The 13,652-nt window shown below is 38.1% G+C and overlaps 1 protein-coding gene across 4 annotated transcripts in view; it reads right to left on the reverse strand.

Moving 5' to 3' along the window:
- Positions 1 to 13,652, reverse strand: part of FERRY3 (FERRY endosomal RAB5 effector complex subunit 3) — a 58,981-nt gene that overhangs the window by 44,274 nt on the left and 1,055 nt on the right. For all 4 annotated transcript variants that reach the window (XM_067695457.1, XM_067695455.1, XM_067695453.1 and 1 more), the window contains exons 2-6: positions 12,596 to 12,798; positions 10,466 to 10,611; positions 8,171 to 8,352; positions 4,705 to 4,804; positions 4,493 to 4,614 (exon numbers count right to left, since the gene is read on the reverse strand). In XM_067695457.1, the coding sequence (XP_067551558.1) occupies positions 4,493 to 4,614; positions 4,705 to 4,804; positions 8,171 to 8,352; positions 10,466 to 10,611; positions 12,596 to 12,773 (728 nt within the window). In that variant the 5' untranslated portion in view covers positions 12,774 to 12,798. The remainder of the gene's footprint in view (positions 1 to 4,492; positions 4,615 to 4,704; positions 4,805 to 8,170; positions 8,353 to 10,465; positions 10,612 to 12,595; positions 12,799 to 13,652) is intronic.

Consider the following 13,652-nt stretch of genomic DNA (forward strand, 5'->3'; position numbering starts at 1 on the left):
GTCATCCACTCCCCTGACTACATTTTTGGGGTAAATCCAAACAGTCTCATTAGCATCACTGATTGACTTCATTAGTAAATATGGCAAATTTAAACCCCAAAGTAAATTCATATAAATTTATATTAATAAAATATCCTCATCTTAGGACACAGAAAGCCACAAGACAATGATGTTCCCATGCTAATAGCAAGAAAAGCCCAGATAACCTATAAGATCATAACTTTTCTGGAGCTCATCAGAGATTTGAGGTAACAAGGCAACCAAGAAACTAAATTCTAAAGTGTGGCACGCTTTAGAAGGAGAGACAGGACACACAGATAGTTTTCAGTTTGGGCAGGGCACAGTAGAAATAGGTTGCTGTAATGTATGTAAGAGGGTAAGAAAAAATCAGCTAAAATTTTAACAAATTCTTGAAGGTCAAGTATGGGCTAGCATGTCCATTTAGAACAGCTATGAGCTCCAGGCACCGGGGGACTTTGCATATGCTCTTGCAAACTCTTTCCTGTTGGCCTCCACCAGGCGCTTCCAAGAAAACCTTGGGGGCAGGGCAAGAGAAGAGACAGCCCACTCGGTGGCACAGGCAGATGTGCTAAGAGTGCCCCAAGCCCAAAGCCCAGATCTGCTGGACTTAGGCTAAGACTGAAGCTGGACAAAGACCACAGAGACCCGTCTCCCACCGCCGACCAGGAGCCTGGCATCAAGTAACAACAACGTTAGTCTACTGCTGGCGGGTGGGCAGAGCAACAGCTCACATGGGGACCTCCTGCTGTGGCACAGGCCTGCAAAGGCTACTGAAAGCTGAGGGTGGAGCAGGATGACAGAGGAGAACAGTCTAGAAGCCAAAGCCCCACTCTCAACACAAAGTGGCAGCAGTGCACTGCTGTAGAAAATGAAGCCTATGGTGGACTGAAGAGCAGAAACCAAACACAGCCCGACTGCTGACTAAATTTCCATAACCTTCACGTTAACGGCCTGCTCATTTCTGGGCGTAAGTACTATTGACCTCAGTCTCTTCTTTTCTAATACACACAACAGCCAGCATTCAGTTTAAAAAAGAGAGAGAGAAACAGAGAGGGGGGAAGACCCAAAAAAGCAAGCAAAAATAAATAAATAAATAAATAAATAACCCACTGTCAAGAGAGAAAGCAATCAACAGAAACAGACTTAGAGATGACCCAGATACTGGGGCTAAAAGAAAGGGACGTTCAAATAACTATGACTAATATGCTAAAAGATTTCGTGTAAAACAACACACAAGGACAGATAAGGAATTTCAGCAAAGAGAGAAGTACCAGAAATAAAACATGTTATCAGATCGATGATCACAGACGTCAATTCCTTTGACAGGCTCATCAGCAGACCACCAATCATTTTATGATGTCACCATTACCCTGATGTCAAAACCACATGAAGATATTATAAGAAAAACAAAGTTACAGACCAACATATATATAGTGGATGTATTTATTTACTATTTTATAGTGGATATATTTAAATTTACATATAATATATATGAAATAATACATAATGAGTTACATGTATAAGTCTGAACTATAAAATTTCTAGAAGAACACATAGGAGAAAATCTTTGTGATCTTGAATTAGGCAATGATAACTGAGATAAGAAACAAACCATTTAAAAATTGATAAATTGCACTTAATTAAAATGAAAAACTTTGCTCTTCAAAAGAAACCATTAAGAAAATGAAACAACAAGCCACAGGGTGAGAGAAAATATTTGTAAAACACATATCTGATGATAGACCTGTATCCAGAATATATAGAGAACTTTCACAACTCAATAATAATAATGGAAAAAAAAAAGAAGAGGTATGGATAGAAGATCAGCACGTGAAAAAATGTTCAATGTTAGTAGCTGTCCGGGAAATGCAAAGTAAAACCACAATGAGATGCCACTACAAAACCTACTAGAATTGCTAGATATCAACACCAGGTGCTGACGAGGGTGAGGAGCCCCTGGGACCCTCCCACACTGGTGCTGGGAGTGCAAGATGGTACAGCCACTTTGGAGAACCAGCTTCTTATAAAATTAAGCACACCATGGATTTTACTTCCCATGTTTTCCAGCAAGCCCACTCCTAGGTATTTACATAAGAAAATTATAAACATATGTCTATAGAAAGACCAGTATGTGTTTATAGCCGCTTTATTTATAATTGCCGAAATACTTTGAATGGCCACCACTGAGTGAATGGATAAACAAAGAATAACAGAGCAATAAAAAGGGAAGAACCACTCATAAATGCAACAACATGAATGAGTCTCAAAAGCGTTATGTCAAGTGAAGGAAGCAAGACACAAACTGCTACATACAGTTTGATTCCATTTATATGACATTCTGTAAAAATCAAAATTACAGGGACAGAAATCAGAGCAGGTTGCCACAAGCTGGGCAAGGAGAAGGGGGGTTAATACAAAGGTATAAAAAGGAAATGCTATGTCCTGATTGCAGTGATGGTTTCATGACTCATTAAGTTTGTCAAAACTCATCAAAATGTAAACCTAAAACAAGTGACTTTTACTTTATGTAATTTATCCTTCCATAGACCTGACTTTAAACAAAAGGGCAAAAATGGACATATATACACTACCAAATGTAAAACAGATAGCCAGTGGGAAGCAGCTGCAGAGCACAGGGAGATCAGCTCAGTGCTTTGTGATCACCTAGAGGGGTGGGGTAGGGAGGGTGGGAGGGAGACGCAAGAGGGAGGAGATACAGGGAGATATGTATACGTATAGCTGATTCACTTTGTTATAGAGCAGCAACTAACACATCATTGTAAAGCAATTATACTCCAATAAAGATGTTAAAAAATAAATAAACAAATAAATAAACTTTTTAAATGGATCAATCTCATACAGGAGTTCTATACGTAGTTATGTTGAAAACAGGTTTCTGCTCCCCAAGGAAATCCCTATCAAAAAGGAAAGCAAGCTAACCCAGTCACAGTGAAGATACTCTTTCCCAGGAATAGTTGGTTTTTAAAGCAGCAGCAGCTAGAAGCCAGTATTTACACAAAGGAATTGATCCTATAGAATGAACTTCTGAAACTAGAGTAGCAAAGCAGGAGATAATTTTGTAGCAAGGGGCTTTCTTAGAGTCCATAGGTTGATGACTTCCTACTTTTCTGACCACAGTATAGAGTACATATTTCACATTGTGGCTCAACGCACACATGAGTAACGTGCTGGTATTTTTTTCCCTAGTCTATTCTACTCAGTTCTGTTCCATTCAATTCCATTCCATTTTATTGTCATTTTAAAAAGTCCAATTGGAAAGTAAAGGATCCAGCATGGTCCCTGGCAGACTGCAACCAGCAATTTGAGAAACACCATTGGACCTCATAGTACACAGGTGTTCCCAGCCTGTCTGTCGCCTCACCTGTCCCTTTGTATTGTGTTCAGCACTATTTTCATTTGAAATGAGGGGTATATATATGTTAGTGTCCAGGAGGTTATCCCATTTCTAATTATAAAACATTGTTTAAATATTTCTAAGGTGTTGGCTTGGGGAAAACAACAACACAAATGACAGATTATAATAAGAGATGATACAGACTGTGTCAGGTAAATAGTTTAATGATAATCCATCCATCTGCCTGGTTTACACCCATCCCATCAATATTTATTTATATGCCTGTGTCAAGAGCTAGACACTTGATAAAGACCTGGGTATACAACAGCAGAAGAACAGACATGGTTTTTGTCTTCAACGCAAGACAGGTGGGGGAGAATGACATTAGACAAATAAAGGGCAATATCTAAATGTTTATAGCATACACTAGCAGATGCTGGAAATAGGATTATTATACTGTACTAAATATATTCCCAATCGGATATACTTTAGGATTTGAAAGAAGAAATTCTCAAAGGTGAGTACACAGCCAGGAAAGAACAGGCACTGGCAAGCTCTAGGGCAACACATGAAACACAATGTATTTAGGCCATAAGGCACCACACAAATTGTGACTTATGGAAAGTCCTCTAGACTGTTTTGGTACCTTGTACATGCTTCTGTTACTGCACACATCATTCTGTACAGTACTGTTTTATTCACAGGTCAGTGTCTCTAGAATATAAGCTCCACATGGGCAGTTATCTTTTTTTTGCTCTTCTGCTTAAAGAGTGCTTGGCATTTAAGGTGCAGTCGACCAGTGTATTGCACTGAAAGGAAACCAACTTAAGGAAACAAGAGACAGTGATGGCGGTATTTAGGTATACACACCTACAAGATTTACGGCTAAGTTCTAGCAGGGAAATCACTACTGTAAAACAGCCAGTTACCCGCCCCACCCCGCAAATCACCCACATAAAGTCTATAAAATGAAAGGTGTTACAGGAAGTATAAATTATCTTGAATTTTCACCGGCAACTTAAAAATACCTACAACTAAAAAGGTCCAGTTTTACAATAAATACAAACTACTACTGACAATGACCTTCATCTAATAAAAACAACACCCGATTAATACCTGAGAGAGCTGTTTTGGGGGTTTTTTAGGTCTTGATGAAGTTTCATCACCCATTCCTGATACTCTTGCTTTTGAATGGCAGTCGACTGTTTTAATTCATTGGACCATTTATTTTCCAAGTCCTAAAAAGAGACAGTACACTGACTAACTACTTCTTTTACAAAAATAAATAAGTGGAAAATGCAATCCAAAAGTCATTACACTTCACTCACCTGCTGGGATTCAAAATGCTGAGCAGCCAGTGAATTTACATCTTGATCTGTCAGTGATTTTCCCAGTTCCTGCATCACTTTTTCCATTTCAATGCCTTGTCTGAACCATAAATAAAGCAGATAAGATATATATCTTATAAGATATATATAAGATATATATATAAGATATATATCTTATAATATATAAGATATATTCATCAAATTTTTAATACAACCACTGCGGATTTATCGAACAACCTCTACAAAGTCAAAAGAAAATTTTTGTTTTCTAGGACTATGTCCAGTTAGGGCAACTATACTACCTGGAAGGCACTTTGAAGCCTTGCCAATGGAGATGTGGAAATAATAATGATAATGTCATATAATATCAACAACGTCATTTGTGCAGCTAAATTGGAATCTAAATTTAGTGCACAAATGAAAGCATTCAAATTCTAGGTGATCTTTCAACTTCCATGGCTAATATTTAAGAGGCTGCAGATTTACACAAAGAAGATACTCTGCAATTCCAGCTTAAATACATTTTCTTTTTATTTGAACATGAGTTAAAGTGACTTCAACCTTCAAAAGGTACTTTATATTATAAACAGAAGCTGCCAATTAGGTTCTAAGAATCAAGATGGTATTAAGTCACAGGGTTCCCTTTTTAGAGGAATATGAAATACATTCTGAAGATACATTTTAGTCTTCTTCATTTATCCAAATAAACATGCAGAAATTAAGAATGGTTTTCTCTACGGGAAAAACTAATCAGTGGTGTTAGAAGTTCAGATAATGGTTATTTACGGGGGAAATGGGTGGTGACTGCCGGATGGGCAGGAGGGAGCCTTCTGTAGGGCTGGAAATCATTTCTTGATCTGGGAGATGAGCACATGGGTGTACTTACTTTCTGAAAATGTACGGAGCTGTATACCTATTGTTTATTACCTTTTCTGTATGTGTATTATATTTTAGTAAGTTCATTAAAATTATCTTCTAATAAAAATGTATTTAAAAAATTTGTTCTGAAACATATTTCAAACAAACTTGTAAACAACGAAACACAGACATGAACTAAAAGGATTTTACTATCATTCTAGTCAATTTAAGTAAATTGCTCTTAAAAGAGAACTTATACTTATGTATAACAACTGATTAAGATACTTACATGTATATGATAAATGAAACTCATTCATATGTTATACTTCTATACATTTCTATGTGTACCTTCTAGTATTAAATATTCAATATCACTTAATTCCTACTTAACTTAAGTGGGCAGGTGACCCCATTAATTTTTTAATAACTACTAGAGGTCAGGTGAAGGATGTGCTTGCAAGTAAGATTGTTATTTAAAACAGAAATAACTACTAAGCATTAATAAATATAAACTTTGATACAAATATATTAATATTTTATATTACACATGTTCCCTCTAGTGGATAAAGAGTATCATTGCCACTTTTAAGTTTCAAAGAAATATCTTGAATCTGATTTGCTAAAAGAAGCAAATTTCCAGTGAGGAAAAAGAAGACCAATAAATAATAATTCAACAAATAAAATTTCACGAACATTTATTTCACCCTAAATGTTTTAGAAGTACAAGTAGTTAATGATACAATATATATTTTCTATGATTAAGATCAAAGAAAATTTTATTATTTTTCAGATGAAATACTAACTATCTATTGGCTCAGTATGTCTGGTGGGGTGATTCTGACAACCTGTATATTATCTTGAACAAACTTAGGACAGAAGATCATTATAACTACTGATGCTATACTGAGAAAAGTTATTTTAAAGATGTAAAATGGAATTAAAAATGAAAGGAGAACTGAGAAAAGGTGTCACTTCTGCTCATGAATTAGATAAATGAATTAAGCACCAAAACTGTGGGTGAACTTCCATCAATGAACTCCAACTCACCATTAGTTATACTGTTCACCTTTGCAAAAAATATTACCTATCTGAAAGGGAACATAGCTTATTTTTATTTTTTAAGCTACCAGTTTGGATTTGTGAAAAATAAACTATAAAACTGTTCTTAAAATAAATGTATTCAAATAACGTTTATACGTTTAGGTGGGAAAAAGCAAAGCCCCGTCAAGAAGTCTGGCCAAAGGACATTTCAAAAAATAATGTAAACCAAGACAAACCCCTGATGAAAAACCGCTCCACGACAGAAAATGCACATGAAGTACCAGTAAATGCAGATAATTAGTAAGTTAATTCAGATTCCCCAAAACTGAAGAGTTTTGTGGAATGAGAATCTTCTTCCAATTTAGAAAAAAAACAATTGTAGAATATTGATGGCCAGAGATGAAATCTTCTGGGAGGTGGAGTGAGCAGGCAGCAAAGTCGACCACAGTTTAGAGCAGCTCACCAGCTGAATGAAAGCAGGAGTGATGGCTACTGACATGAACTACAGAGAGCCAGGCTGGGCATTTTCTAATACATCTAGACGGGCAGAATGAGTGCAGTCCCAGAAAACCTGAGATCCAAGGACAGATTCAGAATGAGATGAAGATTATATTATTTGAAGCCCTGGTAGGAAAAATCAAACAAATGTGGTTCAACAGAAGGTAATTCATTATTGTTAGGTAATTATACTCTTACATATTTAAAAAAATCTAATCTGTATTTCATTCTTAAAGTATGTTCACAATATTATTGTCTACATAATAAAGAACTAGAAGAAAATCACATTTTTGCCTCAGTAAAATGGGGATGATAACAGTAGGATTGTGCTAAGAGATCAAGTGAGACAGGGCATCGGTTATGGACTGCATGTTTGTGTCTCCCCAGAATTCACCCTAACCCTCAATGTGATGGTATCCAGAGGTGGGGCCTTTGGGAGGTAAGTAGGTTTAGGTGAGCTCAAGAGGTTGGAGATGTCCTGATGGAATTAGTGCCTAGAAGAAGAGGTGCTACAGCTGTCTGTCTACGAGCAACACACCAGGAGCCCGCACTGAGGAAACGCCACGTGAGCGACATTAAGAAGGCACGGTCTGCAAGCCAGGCAGCGGGTCCTCAGCAGACACAGAGTCTGCTGGCACCTTGATCTTGGACTACCCAGCCTCCAGACGGTAAGAAATCAATTTCTGTTGTTTAAGCCACCCAGTCTGTGGTACTATTTTTTTCAACAGCAGCCTGAACTAAGACAGCATCCAAAGCACTTTGCACAGTGCCTGGATACAAAGCAGACCTTCAAAAGAGGTAAGCTATTCCTCTTATTAGAACTAAGAATAGATAAGACCACCGTACTTGTTTAGGTAAATCACTGGAGAAGTTCTATAAACCTATGAGGACCTCATCTTCCCAGATGAAATGACAGATTTAAACGCATAAGAAAATTAATTTCTAAAGTTAAAGATTCTTTTTATTCTATTCTTCCATTTTATAACAAAATGAGAACAAGCTGTCCTGCAGCCCATCAATATTTGATGACGTAACATTTAATTATGATAATGCAAGAACTCTGAAATACCTCTCTCTTAATTTTTTCAGCTCCACATCTCTTTCGCCAATCAGTTCTGAGATACTAACAAAGTAATTGTGTTCCAAATTTAGGAGAGTTTCAGAGGCAGGAGAATGGATTAGGTCATGGTACACGTCTGCGAAATCTTCATCCCAGCTGGGCTCCTCGGGCCTTGCATGCTCTAATGTGGTCTACGAGATGAGACACGAACAGTCTTAAATCCTGATGTAGTATTTTTATTGAACACACTACTAGAGAAGTGCATATATTATGATTCCATTTCTGTACATCAAAGGACAGAAAGACCCTCCATCCATATATGTGTATATAGGTTACATAGGATTATCTGAATATACAAAAAAGATACAGAAAGATGTCAACTAAGTTGTTCATGTGGGTTACCTGGAGGCAGGGGCAAGGGGAAGGCGTTAATGTGGAGGAAGAAATAGGAAGTGCCCACAATAAAAAAAAAAAAAAAAATGGTGAGTAAGCTGAGACCCCATTTCTGTGAAACCCAAGCACGCTCAAAGGGGCTGTTTTGGCAGAGTGGGACTTCTGAAGACCTTTACTTTGTATTCTAAGGTGCTGCATAACAGAATAACTTGCATATATTAATTATATAATCAGAAGAGGCTTTCCATTATTAAAAATATATTGCTACGAAAGGTTTTGTAGGCTATATATTTAGAGAATGAGGTTACCTATGCAATAACACTGACCTTGAAAACCCAATTCATGCACAGGATTTTATATCAAGATGTACATTTGCAATTTTCTTACTCTGAACTTTGCAAGTATTGTTTTCTTTATAAAATGTAAGCATGTTTTAAAGTGTATGAAAACAGTAGCTATCAAAATGATAAAGGGGCTGAGTAAACACCAATAAACAAGAAAAAGAGAAACATGCAGAGAGGCAGAATGGAGACACCCCAAGCACACACACAAATCCATCCAGGGGACAGATGCCTGTCCCCAGACGTGTGCTGTGCCAGCACATCTGACACACCCAGTGCTCTCCAGGGGAGGAAACTGGCATGCTGGGAAGTCCCCTGTCAAAGGTCATACAATTTAAAGGCAAAAGTGGAAATATTTTTTCTATTATTGATCTTTGCAGACAGACATCTATAAAAAAGAATAATCTAAATTCTTCCCTTTTCAAAGGGAAAATGTCAAAAACTAGAATCTATGACAGGACTAAGTAATAATTTACCTTAAATAAAACAAATGGATAAATGACAGAAACAGGTATTTTGAACTGGGTCAACAGGGTAAACTTTTCCCTTGTTTCCTTTCACTTATACTTCGATTGGCTGCCAGATCAGGAGAGAAGAGTTTCAGAAGACCAGCTGAATCTAGAAGGCGGATTTCATCTACCCCATGCCTCTGAAATCCTGAACCCGCATTCTCATAACTGCTCTACATCTCTAGACCCCGGCACCGCTCGAGAAATTATAACCAGCCCATGTGACTTAAGCCTTGTTCCAAATTCACATCAGGCTCGGGCTGAAGTTTTGCAGGAAGGAGCCAGGGCCAAATCACGGGGATCTGCTTGGCCTGCGTAACACCAGACCTTTGGGAACCCCATGAACCAGGCCTGCTCACTACATGATTTTCAGCATCAGTTTAAAACCCAGCCTAGAGTGAGCCTTGTGAATAGGCAGAAGCTACCTACACGAGAAGCGCTGAACGGAGCTCTTATCTGACCTAACTCGCGCCATATCCCCTCAGGAGAGGTGACGCTAAAAAGGGGACTGGGACAGCCGAGAGGAATGGGCACTGAGTAAGGGCCTGTGGAGAAACTACCCCACGACCAGGCCCATCTGGACTTCTCTGTCTCCTCCATCACTATACTTTAAAAACAAACAAACAGAATCACAGGAAAAGAGATCAGATTTGCAGTTAACTGAAGCTGGGGATAGGGGAAGGGGAAATTGGATGACTGCAATCAAAAGATGCAAACTTCCAGTTATAATAAGTATAGGCACGTAATGTACAGTGTAATAAATATAATTAACACTGCCTTATGGTATATATGAAAGTTGTTGAGAGCAAATCCTAAGCGTTCTCCACACAAAAAAGTATTTCATTTTCTATTTCTTTAATTTTGTATCTATATGAGAGGATGGATGTTCACTAAACTTGTGATAATCACTTCGTGACGTGTGTAAATCAAAGCACTATGCTGTATGCCTTAAGCTTACACGATGTCGCACGTCAACTACATCTCAATAAAGCTGTAAGGAAAGAAATCTTCATCAAAGTTCAGAATATCCTCAAAATTTACAATGGGATCTATTTTTTTACCTCCGCATAAGCTTTGGCCCAGGTACTTGCCAGCTGATGTAAGTCTACTTCACCTGACTTCACAGCTTCCAGAGCTGCTTCAGCATCTCTGTCATAATCTTTGAGGGATTCTTCTTCGATAAACTGGCTCAGAGCTTCTTTTAAGTCTGTAACAGGGACAACAAATACCATTGTCAGTACACATAAATAGGGAACATTTTACCTGGCTAAGCATTCCAATGTCAAACTTTATTTTATCAAGCCTAACAGAATGTCTAACTAAAACAGTGTCTTAACAGAATGAGACAATGAGAATACCCTTAACCCTTAAGAGAATGTCTAACTAAAATAAAATCAGCTTAGGGGATCATTTAACTAATCTCACAATTATTCTTCTTTACAATCACAGGTTATTGAATGGTCAAAATTCTTAACTCTGATATACAACCCTGATACTAATTTAAAATGTTGGGACTTCCCTGGCCGTCCAGTGGGTTAAGACTTCGCCTTCCAATGCAGGGGGTGTGGGTTCAATCCCTGTTCGGGGAGCTTAGATCCCACATGCCTCACGGGCAAAAAACCAAAACATAAAACAGAAGCAATATTGTAACAAATTCAGTAAGACTTTAAAAATGGTCCACATCAAAAAAAAAATCTTAAAAAAAATTAAAAATGTTAATTTCTTAAGCCTGATTCTTTATCTGAAAGTGAGTAGGGAAAAGCACATAAAGACCTCCTATAGATTTAGAGCGGCTAAAGGTTTCTGTATTTAAATGAGTTTCCTATTTAACTTTCAAGGGTATATATTGTTACAGTCTTTGAATCTGAGAGAGAAATTGAGTGATCAGCATATTAAAACTGATTTATTTCAGATGATCTACAATTCCAACTTTAGAGACACTATTCAGAGACTGCTTTGAGGATGTAAGAAGACCATGGCTTTCATCTTGGACACTTGCTCCCTCACTCTCTTAGGTTGCTGGCCCTGGTGGAGGCCAGCTGCAGGTCCTGAGGTGACCCTATGAAGAGGCCCACATGACAAGGCTTGACAACAACCTCACAAGGGATCTTGGAAACAATCCTCTGTCAGTAGAGCCTTCAGATGAGACTGTAGCCCTGACTGATGGTATGGCTGCAACCCCATGAGAAACCCTGAGTCAGAGGCACCCAGCTAGGTTGCACCTGCATCCCTGAACGACAGTAACAGTAAGGACAAGATAATACATATTTGTTGCTTTATGCCGCTTTTTTTTTTAAAAAAAGACTGATTGAAGAGCACTGGCATAGAAACCAGGATACCTGGGTTCTGGTCTTGGCTCTGTCATTATATAACTTCGGACCAGAGGTTCTCAGTTGTTAAGATGCATCAGAGTTCCCTGAAGAGCTTACTGGAATAGACTGCCGCATGCGCTCCCAGAGTTCCTGATTCTAAGGGAACTGGGTGGAGCCCGCCCAATAATCCACATTTCTAACGAGTTCCCAAGTGATACTGTAGCTGCTGATCAGGGAACACTTCTTGAGAATCATTGCGTTGGGCAAATAATTTAACCTTTCTAGGTACCAGTTTCCTTATTTGTACAAAGAGATTGTGCTGGAAAGTTTCTACGTTCCCTTGTAACTTCGACCTTCTATGATCCAACATATTCTCAATTAAAACATTTTCCCTCATCTGTAGACAGAACACAGACCTTTTAACATGGTTTAATACACACTTCATTAATGACTTTATGGAATTAATTTAGGTGAGCAAAGATTATTGAAAGCCAGGTACCCCTTCTCTCCCACGACATCTCAGGAATTGAGGACCGAATCATTAAAGGGCAACACATTCAGCACATAGCTAGTGATAGCGGACACACCTTATGAACCCATCCAACTACATTAGGAGGTTAAGAGTTCTAATCCAGACTCGGTGATTTTTCATATTTTAATCTAATTTTTATACTAAAATGCCTAATAAACAATGACAAGGGATACAAAAAAAAACACTCCAGAAAACAAAGGTCTGGGGAACCTTTTTATTCTTGAAAGCTTCACATTTTGTAGTTGTTTCCAATGCTTCTTAGGTTTATGCTTTCTAATATAAAACTTCTAATGACAGAGACTATAGGAAAATAACGAAGTGATATTTTAAAAGATATCAACCCTCACCTTTTTCTATAAAGCATGGTAAATTGTGCAGCAGCATCAGACGGCCATGTAAATGACTGGCATTCTCTTGAACAGGAAATTTGAGAGGCACCGTCAGTTTTAAGCACTGACTTCCCACTTTGAATTCATACACAAATTCCCTCCCTCTGTTGCAGAATCTTTCTCTGTTTTTCTTCATCTTCTTTGGCAGGATTTCTATAGCACTGACAACAACAAAAAAACTCAGCGGGTTATAAGTCCATTTAAAAAAAACATGATGTTTCATTATTGCTGTTCCACTTCTAAGATGTTCCCCCACTCAGAGGTTTTATTTGTGTGACTCTGAGTTGATTATTCTATTTCCCTACGTTTATCCCTGCATTTTCATCTTCATGATGAAAACAAAATGCTTCTTCTTTTAAGGAAAAGGTTCTTCTAAACTTCATTTAAGAAAAAAATTATGCCCACAAAATACTTAGCATTCCTAGGCAGAGTTCTCAGGAATAGGTAAGGATCATGGAGAGAAGAACAGAGAGGATTCTTAGGAACAGATGCATGGTGGGTGGATACAGTTCATGAAACAGCTGGTGAATACAAAGTCAAAGAAACAGATCAGGGACCAATTCATCTTGAAGAGCTTAGAGGTGGTGGGTATGCGATCTGATTGGGGGTGGAGAGAAGGGAGATGGTGCTGGAAAGATTTCCATGAAGGAAAAAGATACACAGAAAGTGGAAAGTACAGGACAGCCCACAAGGCAAAGTGGACACTATTCATAAAGAAGAAAATCTAGTCAAAAAGAATACATCAACTGAAGATTTACTTATTAGCCTCCTAACTGGACTCCTGTCCCCAGACATTTCCCCATCAAATCAGTTCTCACACTATTCTCTACACTGAAGTCACAGCAATCGTTTTCAAGTGCATATCTGACCACGTTGCTCATCTGCTTAAATCCTTCTATGACATTCCTTGTAGGACTCAGGATACAATACAAACTCGTTAACGGAGCTTACCACGCCCCTGCTTATACCTCCAAACTCTTATTTCAGCACCTGCACCCCGTCCTCTCCAACACAC

Source organism: Pseudorca crassidens, chromosome 11 (genome assembly GCF_039906515.1).
Source record: "Pseudorca crassidens isolate mPseCra1 chromosome 11, mPseCra1.hap1, whole genome shotgun sequence".
Classification (NCBI taxonomy): Eukaryota; Metazoa; Chordata; class Mammalia; order Artiodactyla; family Delphinidae; genus Pseudorca; species Pseudorca crassidens.